The sequence below is a fragment of the Nicotiana tabacum genome, chromosome 13, assembly GCF_000715075.1.
Source record: "Nicotiana tabacum cultivar K326 chromosome 13, ASM71507v2, whole genome shotgun sequence".
NCBI classification, from domain to species: Eukaryota; Viridiplantae; Streptophyta; class Magnoliopsida; order Solanales; family Solanaceae; genus Nicotiana; species Nicotiana tabacum.
The window spans coordinates 107536110-107554596 of NC_134092.1; the positions used below are offsets into that span (position 1 = coordinate 107536110).

The 18487-nt window shown below is 37.8% G+C and overlaps 1 protein-coding gene across 2 annotated transcripts; it reads right to left on the reverse strand.

Moving 5' to 3' along the window:
- Positions 1-307: 307 nt before the first annotated feature.
- Positions 308-18059, reverse strand: LOC107761847 (protein ACTIVITY OF BC1 COMPLEX KINASE 8, chloroplastic-like). 2 transcript variants are annotated; one of them, XM_075228285.1, is made up of 21 exons: positions 17409-18059; positions 15819-15954; positions 14903-15069; positions 13899-14019; positions 13686-13786; positions 13211-13309; positions 12268-12378; positions 12093-12172; positions 11777-11846; positions 10554-10627; positions 10388-10457; positions 10192-10280; positions 8521-8645; positions 8143-8223; positions 7996-8056; positions 7838-7892; positions 7651-7749; positions 7454-7543; positions 7041-7100; positions 6833-6956; positions 308-833 (listed from the first exon to the last, which is right to left on the reverse strand). In XM_075228285.1, exons 1-20 carry the CDS (start codon positions 17883-17885, stop codon positions 6840-6842), a joined length of 2283 nt encoding a protein of 760 aa, XP_075084386.1. In that variant the 5' UTR covers positions 17886-18059; the 3' UTR covers positions 308-833; positions 6833-6839. The 2 variants fall into 2 exon arrangements, with proteins under 2 accessions (XP_075084386.1, XP_075084387.1); XM_075228286.1 differs by having other exon boundaries at positions 308-853.
- Between the last annotated feature and the right edge of the window lie 428 nt (positions 18060-18487).

The window sequence follows — 18487 nt, forward strand, 5'->3', positions numbered from 1 at the left end:
AAGAGGAAACAAGAAAGAATTAGATTCTAGAGGCACATGCCATAAGATACTACAGAAGATTAAAAATGTAGCAACACAGGAAAATTCTCAGCTTTTAGTAATACAACACTACAAAGTGCATATGCTAATAATCTCCCTGTAGTTTCGTGGCAGTCACCACTGACCGTTTAAACTTTCAAATAAGTTGAAATTGTATACATACTTCAAGAAGACTTGCTACCATCTGCTCCTTAATTGAAGTTTTACTTATGAGATCAAGTCTTCCCCAACATTGTATTTGTTCGACGTTCTTGCAATTGAAACTAAATAGTACAAATGACATGCTAATATAAATACAAAGAACCAATACAAAGTACGGTTAGCTCAATGCCATATTTGATCCCTAGAGTACTTTTATGACATTGCTTCTCACGTTGTATTATACACAAATTCAAGGGAATCGAACTCCACGAATAAGGTTGAAGGTAGATAAGGCTAACATTAGTTACATTTATCTCCTAGATTTTGTATACCTATACACTAAGGCTATAGAAGGTCAAAATGGGTATCATACGACATGAATGACTTCTTCCTCGGTCTACTTCACAGGAGTGCTCTCTAGTGGAGATGGGGCAAATACAACAATCTGCTAGGCCAACAAAATTAGAAGTTAACCTCCACATTGGAAGCCTTACCACATGATGCATCTTAAAGCTGAATGACAAAACTGGCAACTCTACGCCATGGGCGTGCTCTATAAATACTCAACGATCCGTTACGTCTCCTCCACGTTATTTCTGCTTTTTCAAGGATTACTGGAATAGCAGTTCCCATATATGATCTCCCAGGGTAACCTGTGAAGTACAATGGCCAACTGTAACACGACTCCAATTTAATCAAGTTAGAGTAAGCATAAACATTATTTGCATTTTACATGTAGAGCAGAGATGTCTTTTAATTTGTATTTTATGTTGCTGTTTCGCTTAAAACTGCAGAAATGAACATAGAATGATCTGTTCACAGGACTATCTATTTTTTCTTTCGATCCCAACCTCAGGCCAAGCAATCCAACAAAAGATTGTTAAGAGAAATCATATATACCAAATATTAATATGGAAATTACAAAACCAACTTAACATATCCACACTGAAATAAATGAAATCTGTCCCTCGACAACCTCATATACTCTTTTCTTTTTTGCTAATTTATTGTAAGTATATCCAATAACCAAGGATTGAAAAGAAGTTCAATCATATTAAACAAAAGAATGTAAGAAAGTTGTGTGCTAATTGAACAGCTAAGCGTTCAACCAAAAAGGAAAAATTGAAGATCCATAAGAGAAATCTATCATGTGCTACTAGACAAACTTTTGGAATACATGGTGAAAAGGATGAAGCTCCTTCCGTCATGAAAAAATCTGACATTCATTAAATTCATCCATATTATGCTCTAGAAAAAATCTATAAAGTGTTGGCCCGAGGGTTTCACGTCTCTATATTATACTCTAGGAAAAAACCAAACTTCTTTGGAATTTTAATAAAATATATGAATAGTGATCTGCGGCTATTCTTGTTTTGCAGGATTGATTTATCAAAGGATGCTTATTGATTACTTGAGCAATTAAAGGAAGGAAGATCCAGACTGCTAAGGGAAATGAGGATCTGAAAGGAAAGAAGTACCAAGATTAAGGAAGAGATCTAGGAAGAATCAAATTCAAAAGAATGGACTTATGGAGAAATCATTCTTAAAATACCCACAGATGGACTTAGGAAGAATCAAATTCAAAAGAATGGACTTATGGAGAAATCATTCTTAAAATACCCACAGATGCACAGGCACGAGTTATGTAAGAATTGAAGAATGAAAAGTTCCAGCAGCTAGCAAAGCTGGATAAATTGAAGTTTTATCTGGAGACCTTGCAGTATGTCATACCAACAGTGTTTAACAAACCTAGCTCCTTTCAGTCAAAGGCCGACCACCATCACCTTAGGAGTCCAAGAGCACAAACTCTTTTCATCATTTCTTAAAAGTCATGCTATCCTTCAGATTGGACTTGAGGCTTTTCAAGAATCTTTCTTCCTCAAACTTTCCTTTTATTGAAATGCTCTTTCTGGAATTTTGCTATTTGAAACCTACTTTTGTTTGCACACTTGTACATGTACTCAACCCAAAAGGGATATATAATAGAAGCTTTTTTTAGGTTTAATCAAAAAGCCTTGCACGTGTTTAGATGAAGCCCATGATAAAGAATTTTTACAGTAATTTGTTTCTTCCTTCATGAGTCAAATCTTTTACTTTCCACCTGGAGGGGTAAGTTATCTATCAAAATCTGGAACTGCAAAGCCATAAATCTGATTAATTGCGTGAAGACCCAAGTTCTATTGATTTTCAAGTTTTAATATGTAACGACCGGGTCGGTCGTTTCAAGTATTACAACCCCGTCTCCCCATTTACTGCTCAAATTGTGCTTTACGGTTATTATTTGACTTGTCGGGGTAATTGGTTCGGGTCCGGTGAGGTTTTGGAATGATTTGGAACACTTAGTTCTAAACCAAGTTGAAAAAGTTGACCAGATGTTGACTTATATGTAACGACCCCGGAAAATTTTTGCTAAGGAAATTAAGGTTTCGTGGTGCCGAACTAGGCTTACGTGATTAAGGTGGCTCGGACCTTTTGGGTTGAACAGTGCGCGGGGGAGTTTAAGGAAAAATTTTGGCAGAAAGATGCGTTTCTGCGGTCCACTTTGCGGCCGCAGAATCACTCTGCAGGCCGCATAATGGCCGTATAATGGGCAGAAGCTGGGCAGGTGTAAGTGCAATTCTGCGGTCGATTATGCGACGGCAGAACTGTTTTGCGGTGCATTATGCGACCGCAGAACAGGTCTGCAGGCCGCATAGTGACCGCACACCCGGGCAGAAAATATCCATTTCTGAGGAGCCATTTCGCGGGCCGCAGGAGCATTATGCGGTCGCATATGCGACCGCAGAGTGTGTTTCGGAGCTTCATTTTTCTGGTTTTATAAACCCGACCCCATTCTTATAAAACACTATTCGGGGTCATTTTGAAGGGTTTCATCTGATATTTTAGAGAGAGGTGAGAGCATCTTAGAGAGAGAAAGTGAAGACCTAGTCATTTGTCCATCAATTCTTGTTCAAGGATTGAAGATTTCACAAGAATCTTGCTAGGGTTTCAAAGAGGTAAGAATTTCTAACCCTAGTCTTCAATTTCGAGTTTGGGTGAAGATGGGTGATTGGGAGTATGATTCTTGGGTGAGATTATTATTTATACATACACGTACCAATAAGGTTTGTGGAAAGATTGTTGAGTTCAAATGGGTAAAGATTGGGTTGAAAATGGTAGAAATCTTCAAAGACTTTAATTGAGGATTTGAGGGTCGAGTTGATGTCGGAAATTAGTGAAATTTGTATGGTTGGACTCATGGTTGGATGGGCGTTCATTTTTTGTAACTTTTGTCGCGTTCCGAGACGTGGGCCCCACGGGCAATTTTTGAGTGCAATTTCGGATTTTGTTGGAAAATTAGCATTTTCATATGGAATTAATTTCTATAATCTGTATTGACTGAATCAAATTAATTATGACTAGATTCGAGGCATTTGGAGACCGATTCGCGAGGCAAAGGCATAGCAGAGTAAGGAATTACACGGTTTGAGGTAAGTAACAGTTCTAAATTGCCTAAACTTATCACCTTTCTTGAATAGCTAGAAGTGATCTAAGATTTCGGAAAGGGTTTAATCTTACCACCTTAAGTTGATTTTTGAAGGTTGAAGAATAAATCCAAGAGTATCCACACACAATAGTGCAAGAAAAATCTCACAATATTTGTTGATATTATCTATCATAATCTCCCCTAAAAACAAAGAAGACACCCTTTATATAGAGAGGGAGTCACGAAATTCTACCAAAAAAATAAAGAAAGAAAGTCCTAACTACTTTGGACAAAAAGTCCAACTATCTTAGGATAGGATCTTGAAAGTCCAAAACCAATCTCGAAACTCATAGAAATCTTGGAAAATAAAGAAAGTCCTAACAATTTTGGACAAAAAGTCCAACTACCTTGGGATAGGATCTTGAAAGTCCAAAACCAATCTTGGATAAAATCTTGAAAATTTTGAAGGACACTTGCAAGTAACTTAGCACCAACTTGCACTCAACTTCTAGCATGACTATTTTACCCTTCTTTGACATCAAGTAAGTCCTTTCTATGTTATAAAAATGTGACTTCATGTAGGACTTATTGGGCTGCAAGTTTGGACACATTTTAGGTGCCAAAATGGTCCAAACGTGGACTGATTAGGACCTTCTTCAAACGATATCTCTTGGGATCCAATACTCCTCTTCTTGGACATAAATTTGGGCCATAAAACAATTGTAACACCTAGCCAATTCACATCCTTTATCCTTGAGCTTTTTCTCCCAATTAACGACTTCTTTATTTGCACTTGAAGTATAATGACCTTGTTTTGCAACTCTTTAGCTTGACATCTTTTTGAAGGCCCTCATTGAGATTCCAAAGCTTCATTCTTGTCCTTGAATATGGTTGAGCTTCCTAGGATACTATCACCTCGACACCACAAAACCCCGTATTTTAGGTGAAATTTTATGGGGCCTTACACCGCGGAGGTCGAAACACCTTCTTTGAGGATTAGCCAAGAAGCCAAGGTAGACGATGCAGAGTGGATACGAATCAGGCCAGAAAAACTGATGCCCATTGATGAGAAGAGAATGGACGCAGTTTGTCATGGTCATCTCTATTAGAACATGATGACCAAGGCATTCAACAAAAAAGTGAAACCTCGGTAATTTGCACCGGGGCAACTGGTGTTAAAGAAGATATTTCCCCATCAAGACGAAGCTAAGGGAAAGTTCGCACCAAACTAGCAAGGTCCGTATGTGGTCCATCGGGTGATTTCAGGAGGAGCATTAATCTCAGCAAAATTGGATGGCAGAGTGTGCATGAAGCCCATAAATTCAGATGCAATCAAGAAATTTTATATTTAAAGATAATCAAGTTAGGTTTTTTTGCATTCTCGTGCACACAGAACTACGCTCTACCTGATCCTGAGGGTATGAAACCCCGAATTATGTGTTATGTGATCGGTTTTGAGGTGACGCACATGCTAGGTGACGGGCGTGTGGGCGTGCACCGTAGGAATTGTGACTTGGTCAAATTCCATGAAATTGTGTAGTTGAAAAATCTGTTGTTAGCTGTACATTCTCCATGTAGGGAGAAATTGAACCACAAATCATGTTTAGATTATGTGTTGGCACTGTGGGAACCCACAGAGGTCGTGTACATGTTGAATTATCCGCTAAATTGTTGCTTTGTACTCGGTCACAGTTTACTTGTTTATTTTATCCGAGTCTCTATTGTTCATTATCGATGCATCATATCATTGTTGTTTGGGCTGATTTTCATGATTATTGAAAGCCCGAGAGACTGGAGAGATTTATGACTGAGTGAGGCCGAGGGCCTGATTGAGAGATATTATACTATAGCATGTGAGTTGTCCGTGCAGCACATGAGTTATCTGTGCGGATCCATATATTATATTATAGCACGTGAGTTGTCCATGCAGCACGTGAGTTGTCCGTGCGGATCCAGATATTATATTATAGCACGTGAGTTGTCCGTGCAGCACGTGAGTTGTTTGTGCGGATCCAGATATTGATACTATAGCACGTGAGTTGTCCGTGCGGATCCAGATATTATATTATAGCACGTGAGTTGTCCGTGCAGCACGTGAGTTGTTTGTGCGGATCCAGATATTGATACTATAGCACGTGAGTTTTCCGTGCGGATTATGGCGTTTGGGTTGAAGGAGCCCCTCCGGAGTCTGTACACACCCCAGTGAGCGCAAGTATCTACTGAGTGCGAGTGCTGAGTGAATGGAATGGCTGAGTGACTGTGGTCCTAAGAGGATGCATTTGATTTCATTCTTATGCACTACAGTTGTCATATATCACTATGTTGGAAATTTTTTAGAGATATTATCTGCTGTTTCAGTTGAACTTGATATGAAATTATTGTTTTGGCCTTAATTGTTAAACTTGAAAGCATGCCTACTTTATTATGTTGGAAATTTCTGTAATTGGACTCGGCCGTGAAGCTCGTCACTACTTTCAGTTCTTTATTTAGTATTGTTACTTGCTGAGTTGGTTGTACTCATACTACACCCTGCACCTCGTGTTCAGATCCAGGTACTTCTCGACACGGCGGTTGCTAATTCTCGGAGTTTTATCTGTTGGAGATTACCGATGTAGCTGCTTGGCGTCCGCAAACCTTGACTCTCTTTCCTTTCAGTTTTTGTATTGTTCTATATTTTCATAGTGTTTTTAGCAGTCAGACTTTGTTATCAGTTAGATGCTCATGTACTCAGTGACACCGGTTTTTGGGAATGTATCTTATGTCAGTAATTTGTGAGATTTTTCTATGGAAATTCAAATATTATGATCTCAAACTTGAGAGAAAATGTAGTTTATTGAGGTGGTCGGCTTGCCTAGTGTTGAGATAGGCGCCATCACGACAGGTTAGGATTTTTGGGTCGTGACATAATATGGATGCATTTCTCTATCAAAATGTCTTACTGACTCTACCATTATGTGAAGCATCTGAAGTTTAACTTTAATCATCCTTGAAATTATTAGTAGCCAATATCAACTCTAGTACAAAAATGTAAATTACCTGGAAAATCTTCTTACTTTTTTTACTTGTGATGTAGAGGTAGAAACCCATCTAGAAACTTTTCATGTAATGTAGGTCATTAAAGGCTTCATAAAATTTAAGAGCTTTTCCGCCTCTATGTCAGTCCTAAATTAGAGAAGAGTTGCTCACCATTTGTTCAAGCTGTTCCTGTGATCAATTTTTCTCGTTGATCCAATTTCTTAACTTTCAAAAGGCCAAAGAGGACTTGGAAGCCAAAGAATGCACAGACAGCGTATGCTATAATAGAAGGCATCTGAAAAATGAAGATGTGTGCAAGTTACGCGTCAGTATGGCAAGAGACAAACTTTAAATATACAAGTGAAGATGCAATACTTACACGGATGGAATTGAGATACAACATTGTAGCTAGGTTAACCAAGCTTCCAGCTGCAACTGCCTGTTGAGATGAATACACAAACATATGAGATAAAGACCCGAGTCATTAAGAAGTGAAACAATGAGAAGGCAGAAAGTGCAACAAACTTATGTGCTTATAGATATTATCTCCACTTAAAAGTGCCCCCCCCCCCCCAAAAAAAAACAAAAAAAAAACAGCAAATGGCCCAAAAGACAGGGTCTAAGAGGGTAAACCCATAGTAAAACTCAGAGAAAGCTCCATTCCACAGCATAGCTTTATCTTGATATAGAAGACTAACACAACAAACATGTTGTACCTTTCTTGATTAAAAGAGTACATCAAATTTCACATGAAAATTAATTTGAAAACTGCACCAGAATGTATGAACTTACACTTCCAATAGTTTTCTGGACAGCTGCAACACGTTGGAAAGCCCTTTCAGATTCTAAAGCTCTAACCCGAAGCTTAAGATCGCCTTGCTCCTGTAAGCAAATCAGAATAAGATATAAATGGATAAAATACTAGACTGAAAAGATATGGATCTGTGATCAAATTTTAATTTAATGCTAAAATATTGCATGATATCTACCAATCGCTGGATAATTTCAGCAAGTCTCTCAACTCTATCAGCCTGCCTGAACAAGTTGTAAAATGCACGAGATTGTCTGTCCCATCTGTTCCTGAAGTCCTGGAAGTCAGAAAGACAAATCATTAAAACTTGAGCACAATATGAAAAACAAAACTTGCATATAGTTTCGAACTTTTATTAGGTTTACCTTTAGCACAACTTCAACACCAGCTTCACGAAACCTAAGCAACTCTAGGGCATAGCTATATAGCAGCGTAAAACTTTATGTTAGAAAAGAAGGGGGAAATTACAAAACAAAAATGAAAAAAATAAATAAAAAGAAGTTCTGTATAGTGCTGTACTCACGGTTTGGCAATCTCGGTGATATCAAATCGTGGATCAAGACCCTTTCCGATGCCATCCAGAACTGATAATAATAACAGTTTCTGTTATAAGAAGTTGAACGCCAAAAGCAGTACAATTATAAGGAACGGTAAGCTGGGACTGAAGTACCTGAAAATGCTCTAACCACAAAAGTGAATGTGGCAGGAAATCGGAATGGCTGATCTGCTGCAATGCTTAATAGATCTTCACCTGTTTGTGAATAAAAAGTACGAGTTTGAGGCTATGAGCAAAGTGAATAGCTAACTAGCATCTGAATATATCTTCTAATTTTACTTGTTCCTTCTCTTTGCCTTTTACCTCTTATGGCCCGGGGGGAGTTGGGGTTGGGAAAGGGTGGGGACCAAGCAGTAAAAACGCGTTGGTTTTTTCATTCCCCTGAAAACCCCCCAGAACGCACCGAAGTAAAGAGAGCAAAGGAATAGAACAAGCTAACACAAAAAAGTGTGATATTTAGACCAGAAAGGGAAGATACGACAAGTGAATTACCAATTGCAGCCAACCGTTGCTTCTTTTTCTCTATTTGTTCCTCCTTGCTTAATGGCTTTTTGAACCCAAGTTCTGCTTGTGCCATTTCTCTCTCCTTTCTTTGTGCTGCAAGGCGCTCTTCAAAACTGCAAAATTTCAACTGTTAAGCTTCAATCAATTTAAACACTTACAGGAGGAGTTATTATTCATTAAGGTCTAAAATAGCTCAGAATCAAAGTAGCTTAGGTTTTGGTCACAGTTAGCCATGAAATGAGAGTCAAATTGACATTTTTGCAGTAAAGGACCTGAAATTCGACACACTTTAGCTGATTGGAGGGAAACAGAAAGATAATAGAAGAACTGGGGAAAAAAAGGGGAAAGCATTTACTGCATGTCAAGTTCGGTCCAAATGTTGTAAATCATGTGAATGATGATGCACATTACAAAGCACCTTGTGAATAGAAAGTCTAAAATAACTCAATCAATGTAGCTTAGGTTTTGGTCACAGTTAGCCATGAAATGAGAGTCAAATTGATTTTTTTTTTGCAGTAAAGGGCCTAAACTTTAACATACTTTAGCTGAATGGAGGGGAACAGAAAGATAATAGAAGAAACGGGGAAAAAGGGAAAGCATTTACTACATGTCAAGTTCGTTCCAAATGTTGTAAATCAAGTGAATAGCAAATTCCGAAGAAGTCAATACACATGCGGAAAAGACAGATTCACATTAGCTGGTGTTTCTTGTGTAAAGGAGCAGGAGTGGATGTTAGCCACCTGCCCATCCACTGCAAAATGACTACGAGGTAGTGGAATCTCTTCCAACAAGTTGTTCAAAGGTAGGTTGGAAATGCCCACAACTGTTAAGGAGCTTCTCAAGTTGAAAATTGAGAGGCAGAATAGAATCAAAGGATCAAAGAAGACGAACATGGAATATACAACCACAAGCCGCGATGTGGAGTATATAGTGCAAAAGAAACTGATGGGCTTTCCAAAGATCGGAGAAGGCCTTTTCGTTCAAGCTAGTTTCCTTTTGCACTTTGTTGCAGTATATAAGAGATTCCTATTTGTATAAATACCGGTTGGGACTTTGTAGGAGGGAATGCTTGCCCTATAGTTGATCGGTGTATACCTCTAGTATACAGGCTTCATCATTTTGTTGATAAAATCTTATTACTTGTCAAAAATAGAACGATCCATCTCTCATAACCTACCTGTTGAAAATTTTATCGAAGATGGACCAAATTTTTTACCTGAAGAAGGAAAGTTCCTCCGAGTATCTCTATTAGTCACATCTTGAACACAAACATTTAGGGAGGCTAACAAGTTGATGTACAACAGACATAATCCAAGCTAATAACTGATTAAGAAAAAGAGGTAAAGGTAAAGAGGGGGGGGAAGGAAAAACTCCCTTTGCCGAAACAAACACTTCTCATGGATTCTAATTCACCAGTTTGCAAACACACTTTTCACTTCATTTATGTATACGAGAGCACAGCCTAACCAAATATTCACACACACACACACACACCCCAAACCACATCATGTACATCAGCCCACAATTTCAGGTGTTACTATGAAGGACGAACTGATTAGTAATTTAATACTGCCGACAATGGGCTTAATTTTGGCAGTCTCAACATTCAATTTCACTTTCAACAAAATTAAAGTTAACAGATATGATGCGGGCAAGTACCTATTAAGGAAAAACTGTGCAGTTCGTCTGACAGCAGTCATGTCACCAGTAGGCACCAGAACACCCATTTGAATCGCTGCTTGCACGACCTGCATTTCAAAGTGATCTTTAGCCAGGCATTTATGCGGGTAGGTAGAACAGTGACAGAACAATAAAAAATAGAAATAGCAAGCCTAGGAACTTTAAGTGTGATCACCTTATCTGGATCTTTCTCATAAACTCCATAGAATGTTTCCAGCAATCCTTCTCTGATATTAGGACTTATACTGCAACATGCTAGAGTAAGTGAGAACTGAGAAGTTTTAGGTTGGAGAACTTCAGAGTTATTTATATTTCTCAGATGAAAAGGTTCAACTATATACCTTCCCATCATTCCAAAATCATAAAAGATCAGCCTTCCGCCATTGACATCATCCACAGCTATATTTCCAGGATGCTGCATGAAAATTAAATGAACACCAACTTTCTTTGAGAAACCTTCATTTCGACACTTCACAGATATGAGAATAGGGGTAAGGTAAGTAGTAAGATGAAAACGATGTTCAACTTAGAAATGAGTAAATACATCAACATCTTAAAATATTGTTGAAGTGTGTGACAATCTTATCTAAAAGCTTAAGTTGTTAGAGAGAACACGCGTTTGATTACTTAATTATGTCTTCAACATGCCCCCGCACATGCAAGCATGATTCTTTTTCATAAGTCAAGCATGTGGAAATTCCTTCTAATAATGAAATGGCAATGAGATTCGAAACCAAGACCTCTACCTGCTCTAAATACCATGTTAAGAAAAGTGTGACCATCTCACGAAAAAGCTTAAGTTGTTAGAGAGAGCGCCCTTTTAATTACTTAATTATGTGTTCAACAAATACTAATTGGTTGGTGATGTCACTGGAAGGTGAAGCTCCAAAGGTCTCTCTGAATTAGTTACTTGGTCCTATCCAAGTGAATGAGGTGATTACCAAGAGTTAACACAAGCTCCATTTGCAGTTTATACCGCGCGGGAGTTGAATGGTTAGTGTTCGATTTCCCACATCAGTGGTGGATGGAGTAATTGGTCTCATTATATGGTCTTGGGCAATCTTCACCTCATGAGCTAGCTTTTGGGGTTGAGTTAGGCCCAAGATTCATTTTCTTGTCATGGCATAAGAGCCAAACACATCCCAATTCTTGGTTTACCCGATGTTGGGCCCCATATTATATTGTCCACGTTCCAGATGTTTGGTCATGGGCGTGTGGTGGGCATTAGATTTCCCACATTGGTGGTTAATGGAGTAATTGGTCTCATTATATGATCTTGGGCAGTCCTCACCTTATGAACTAATTTTTGGGGTTGAGTTTGGCCCAAGGTCCATTTTCTTATCAGTTAGAAGGAAAGCAAACATGGTGATGCAACCAGGTAAACAATGAGGATGCAAATTAAATGACAGGTATAAGGAAAACAAAGGAAGGGGGAAAATTCATATACCAGTTCATTGAATATCTCAAACGGAGAGATCTATTGTACGTTGTTATTTGGTTACAAATTATGAATTGTAAGTCATACTAGAGCAGAAGAACTATGAATGTCAGTAAGAAATCGTACTGGATCAGCATGGAAAAAGCCATGAGACAGGATCTGCTCCAGATAGGATTCAACCGCATACCTCCCTAACCTGACCAACAATCAGGAGAAGTGCAAATGAATATATTTTCAGTCCTATAATAACTACTTAGTACCTGCTCAGCGTTGCTATCAGAGATACAAGAATGAATTGACAGAACACATCCAATTTTTGCGGACTTTCTGTGAAGCAACATGTCTCTCTGACATGGTTACAGCAGCAGTACATGGACAAAATTGAAGGATATGGGTAAATTTACAAATTTCTACAAATTGAATGGCATAACCTGGAGCTCACCTTTTCCTATCAACACCCAATTGATCTAAGGCTTGTATCCTGTTTATTTTAATGCCTGGGACATACTCCATTGTCAAAACCTGAAAGCAATGAAAAATATCACTCAAGTAAAACGGGGTATGGAAAGAATTAAATGTTAATAAGTTAAACCATCATGATTACTGATTGTGTGAACCTGTGGTGTGGTATATTCCCAGTATATCGTTGGGACTTTCACATAATCCATGTTCTTGAAGTTACTTGCAAACAGTTCGGCGTTAGCAGCTTCCTTAGTGTAATCAATCTCCTGCAAAACTCATAAAATAACATCTCTTATTAGAAAAACTTACAGCTTGAAAGATTAATCAAGGAAGACAGCAACACATTGATCCTGGAAAAGATTCAGCAGCATTTGACTATTGAATTAAATATCAAATAAAATAATAGCACCAGAATGCAGGTCAGTCAATCACTAGAGAAACTTATAAACTACTTCAATTCAAGATTGCCAGTTGATACAAAGCCATAAAATACAGAGTTCCTTGATGACCAGTTGTCATCGTTTAAGCCCTGAACTCTAATTGGTAAATGAAAATATTCTATTTAAGTGCAACGAGAACCTACTGATGAGACATGACATTCCCATACCCTTTTTTTTAACATACCAATACCTTTTTCGCGTTAAAGACCAATAAATTTAAATTCCTTGAACAGATGATGCTGATTCGGAATTAACTAAAACTCTGAAGTCTGTCAACTAGAAAAACTTTTCCAACGAAAACATATTTTTGGCACAAAAACATATTTTTGGCAGACCTCACCATTAGATATATGTCTTTGCAACAGAACTTGTACAAACAAAAATGGCAAGTCAATGAGACTCCAAAATGCAAAAGGGAATCAAAGATAAGTAGGAAAGAAGATGAATCTTGAAGTCCTTTTACAAAGTATTAATGAATTCATGATGCTAACTGACATGCATGCTCATCACAAGGTAGGGGTAAGGTCTGCGTACACACTACCCTCCCCAGACCCCACGATATGGGATAATATTGGGTATGTTGTTGTTGTTGTTGTTGTTGTTGTAACTGACATGCATGCTCACTTAGTTATAAAGAGATGATTGATTGACAAAATACCTGATACAAGACACTTGCACATTCATCATATATTGCAACCCAGTCTCTTTTTGCACCATCAGATTTAGGATCTATTTTCTGCAGATATTCAGCTATCACCTGCAAGAAATATGTCATGTAAAAAGAATGTATGTCAAAATGAATAACTTATTTTTCGAAAATTAGAAGTAACAGTGATCATATACGTGAATAAAAGCCACCGCTCATGCGAGTGTTAAGTGCAGAATATCCTGGAGGGGTCTCTTATTTCATCATGAAAACTAGGTCATAGCACCAAGCATATGGATAAATGACTTGAAGTGAGACTTATTCCGGCAGAAGTATGGAAGTTAGATGGGGAAAGTCTACAGAGAAAAAACAGCGAAAATGGGCTCTATCTATGAAGATCTGATTATAATTTATATCATAGCCAAACGATTACACAAAAGAACCAAGGGTTAAATGTAAAGATACTTTTAAGTTATCTAAAACTGACCCTCAGGTTTTTAAGATCGATATCAAAAAGATCCTTAAGACCGGGCCTCTGTACTTTTACAACTACTTCCTGCCCATTCAATCTTGCACGATGCACCTGACCTGCATTATAATATATCAGCGTTTTAATATTTTATTCTTGTAATACATAGAACAATGATTGGTAGAATGAAGGATACATTTCCATAACACAGTCAGAATTAATTAATATTACCAAGACTTGCAGCAGCTATTGGTTCACGGTCAAATCTTTCAAATACATCACCCAATGGGCCCCCAAGTTCTTCTTCAACTATTAATACAGCAGTTTCCGATGGGAAAGGAGGAACTTGATCCTAAACAGAGAGAAAATAGCCTTGTAAGTAAATAATGCAGGAGAAATTTAACTATTTATAAGAAAGATAATAAAACATGTTGCAAAGCAACAGGAAATGACAGAAAAATAATAGAAATCACGAGAGGAAACAAAGGGAAGGTACACTGCAAAAAGAATAAGATCAACAACCAAGCATGCTGCATCCAGGTGAAAATCAATCTACTGCACAGCATGTGGTGCCAGTTATATAGGCTAACTTTAGAAGTAACCTTAATATGCTTTCAGAATATAATATACTTCAAAGTTAGTATATCCCATCTCAGGGACTGTGGATTTCAACAGCATAATTCATTTATTTATATGTTGATATCATCTCAAGTATTACATATTTAACGATTTGTCTAAGGATCTTATACTCCAACAGCATGCTCAGTCTTCCTCTTTATCACATTCTGTAAACTAGTGCAATGTATATTTGAGTCAGGTTTCTTGCACACAGGTAATTTTTGTTGCTAGGAATCTGTCAAGCTCCATGCATTGCTAGTCTCTGTTATTCGAGATATTGCAAGTTCTCTGAGGAAGAACAGATATGAGCAATGCCCGAGCTTGAGAAACTATAGATCATCTCAAGAAAATAGTAAACAACAAGAAAATAAACCATATTTGGATTGGCAAAAGTAAATAACAAGCAATATATATGACAGAACTGTTCATTTTGGTACCAATTTCTGATGATAAGGCAAGATGCCCAGCATACAAAAACTGAGCAAAAGATGTCTTCAAACTTAAACAACAAGTACACCTCAATCTAAAAACTTAAAGTATATTGCAGATATCAAATTGTGGTGAATGTGTGTAGTAGAGGATTAAACATACGGTAATTTGAGCAGGGCATCACCAACCTGAAGCTCAGACAACTGATCAACATACTCTTGAGCAAGAATATCCACCCTTGTTGAGAATTGCTGGCCAATTTTGATAAAAGTAGGACCTAATCTCAAAATAGTTTCTTTTAACCACCTAGCGAGTACCTTTCTCCGCTCAGCTTTTTTCGCCTCTGTCATTCCACCTGCATCAGACAGCTCCTTGTATTAGTTACATAAGATATGCTTTTTCATATTATCACTGAGCAATTGATTTTGTGGCCCATTACAATTTCTTTTTAGTTTTATGTCAAATCTCCCAGAGATCCGAAAATAAAACACAAGAGATCTTTGCAGGGTCATTTTCTTCTATTCAATTTGTAAAGGATTATGTTGAATCACTGAGCATAACAGATTGGGGTAGCAATCATTGACTTTCTGAAGGTGTAATAAGTATATCAACATTTACAGATAGGTTATTATCGTGAAGTTTGAGGGAAAGAGGTCAAAACTAAGTATAAAAAGGAAAAATGACTGGCATGGTCGCAAGTAGATTCTTTAGGTGTCATGGTAATCATTTTCTGTCCATAGTCTGTGAAAAGCTCAGTTTGTGGATCCCAATACGTTCAATGTAGGGAAAATTTCTACTTTTAGAATCAGTTTGGTAATATCTTCTGTCCATCAGTTTGTGGATCCCAATATCTTCACTTCAATGTAGGGAAAAGTTCAGTGAGGAAGCAGAAAAAATGAAACGCTATTCATGTAGATCAGTTGAGGTGAACTTTGAGTAGTTTTCTGTTTTTTCATAAAGTAGCATTATGCCTCATTCCTTACTGTTTCTTGTTGAAACAGGTGCCAAAAAGCAGAGTATTTTCTTGTCAATATAGCACAATCATGGTTTTTTGGTCACCCTGTCTTTAGCCATTGTGAAATTTGGGTTATCTCATTGACCAACCTCGATAAGAGAACTTTTGATTATTCAGCCAAGCCCTAAATATAAAAGTGAAAACAGATCCCCATATCTCCAAAGTCCTTTGAATTGTTGAATATGTTTTGAATCTGTTCCAACGGCCTCCAGGCCGGACAGAAACCTGCAAAAACCATTCAGCATTGTCAAACAATCTGGCTTCCGTCCAAAAATAAAACAGAGTTCACAAGAACCCATAAAGCACAGAGGCTAAGATGTAAATTGCAATATTGTATACAAACATTTGAAATCCTGCTTTATCATTTAGTTTCTTTCCAACTGTAACCAACAGATCTAATAGTCATTGTGTAAACCAGAGTCTCCAAACCCTTTCTGTTCCAATTTTGGATCCCCTCCTGCATCATGTTCTCGGTATATTTCCCATTACAGCAAGTGAATAGATGAAGTTGATCTAGTGGCCTGGTTAGCCATAATCTTAATATAACCAGTCCAATAACTTGTCAACTCACGGCCAGGACGATTTTCATATTATACCTCTAATAAGAGAAGCTCACTATTTCATCCAAAGGGCCAGTAAGAAACATTTTCGGTCATGTGTTGATAATTTTTGTCTTCGGAAGATTAGACAAAGTGAGAACATAAAATCAGCCTTTGTCGCTATGAGATACTGATGATAGAGCACAACAACAGGAACCATCACACGTGGCACTTGTATTAAGTCCATGTATCCCCATGCAAAGTATAACCACTCTATGACACCACCATCTTAGTCTCTTACAATTCTTCCTTTCAATACAACCAAATATAGCTACATTTTCCTTTCCTAAGTCATCCTGATTCTGATGCCATATCTATACAACAGTTAGTTCAGCTATATTAGCCACCCCAACTAGTTCGGGCTTGAACTATATCAAGAAAAGAAAACAAGTTTGAGATTGATGTGCAATTGTTGTTGTATTGATCAAATATGACACCGATTTAACCGAACCCCATTGTGTAAATGCTGCAATGAGGGTCAACTAATTTTAGTAATACTCGATTTAGCTAACCATCATTGACTACTTTCAAACAAAAAAGCTTCAATATACATACAACTCATTCTGATTGTAGCAACCATCCATGCCAGCCACCCCAAATCAATTTGGGATTAACATCGCTACGCACTTAAATAAAACAATAGATTCTAAAAGTAGAAAATTTTCTAGAACAATAACCACACTTAGTGATACATGCACACACACACACACACACCCCTCCACTAGAAGCTTGATCATTCACATAAAAACAATCAGTATCAATCAACTACCTCAACCCCAAAATGCTTTAGATTCACAGTATCAAACTATTTCAACGGCTGTCAACACTAATCACATGAAAGCATAACTAAAGCAAGACACATATTTATTCATGTGATGTTTTGATTAAGTACCCACTGAAGCAAGTCCGTCGTAACAGTCGCAGCAGGATAGAAATCTTTAGTGAAAATTTGAGTGAGCGCGAAAATTCGTAACGACCTCAATCCATACCCTCTTGTGTCATGTGAGTGTCTAAATCAACAACACTTACAAAAAATTAAATGCTAGTAAAACTATAACCCAAAATAGCTAACATATATACCTCAACTTGATCATTCTTCTTAAACCAAGCTTCCTCTTGTCCAATCTCCTCTACACTCTGCTTCTTCTCCTTCTTCTCAACCACCTCTTCCGCCTTCACCTCCACAACCTCGTCCCTACTCTTCGCCGCTACACCATTCCCATTCCCATTCACATACTTCATCAAACTCTCATTTTCACTCTCACTCACACCTACACTACCATTCGTGTACTTCTCCACTAACAATGCACCGTTCAAATCATCGATCTTCTTCACACTTCCATTCACACTACCGTTCACTTTCCTCACCAATTCCGCATCCCTCTCTTCCACTACCGCACTCTCTTCTCTATTCACCGCCTTAATTCGAATCAAACTCCGCCGACGCGATGAAAACCTAGAGAGCGGTACACGGAAGCTTCTAGAAGCTGAATTTGAACACAGAAATTTGAGCTCTGGTAGAGTTGCAGTGGAAAGTGTAGCTGAAATACTCGCCATTTGTGTACTGTATGTGCATGCAAGGGAAGAAATAGATATAGAAACTGACTTATGGAATATTCTAAAACTGAGTCGCCATAGCTTTACTGAGTAGACTCAGAGCTTTGGAGGAAGAAGGAGGAAGTAATGGCGGAGAAAAAATGAGAATATTATTTATATGTTTATTTTATAAATTTGCAAAGTGGAAGGAAATTGTATTTTATGGTGGAAGAGATGCCACGTGGCAAGAGAGATAGGTATGGGGAGAGTATGGAGAAATATGATTGGTTAAGGCCTTAAGGGGGTCTCGTTAAGTCTTGGCCTTAGGTATGGAATGCATACTATACCTTTTGTCTTTTAATATCCTTCTTGTGTTACTCTTTTTTCATTAAATTATTATTTTTGTGGTTTTTCAAGGATAATTTTGACATGGTTTTTTTACGAGTGTAAAAGGAGTTACGTGTCAACGGGTGTTACCAAATCCCAAGGGCAAGTGAAGTTAGGGTGGAATCTCTGAAAAATAAAAAGAATATCGTATCACTAAGACAAATTAGCCAATTTGGATAGTAATCGCCTTCTAGCCTCTGTTTTAAAAGGCGAGCTCCGGGGCGAGGCGTATCAAA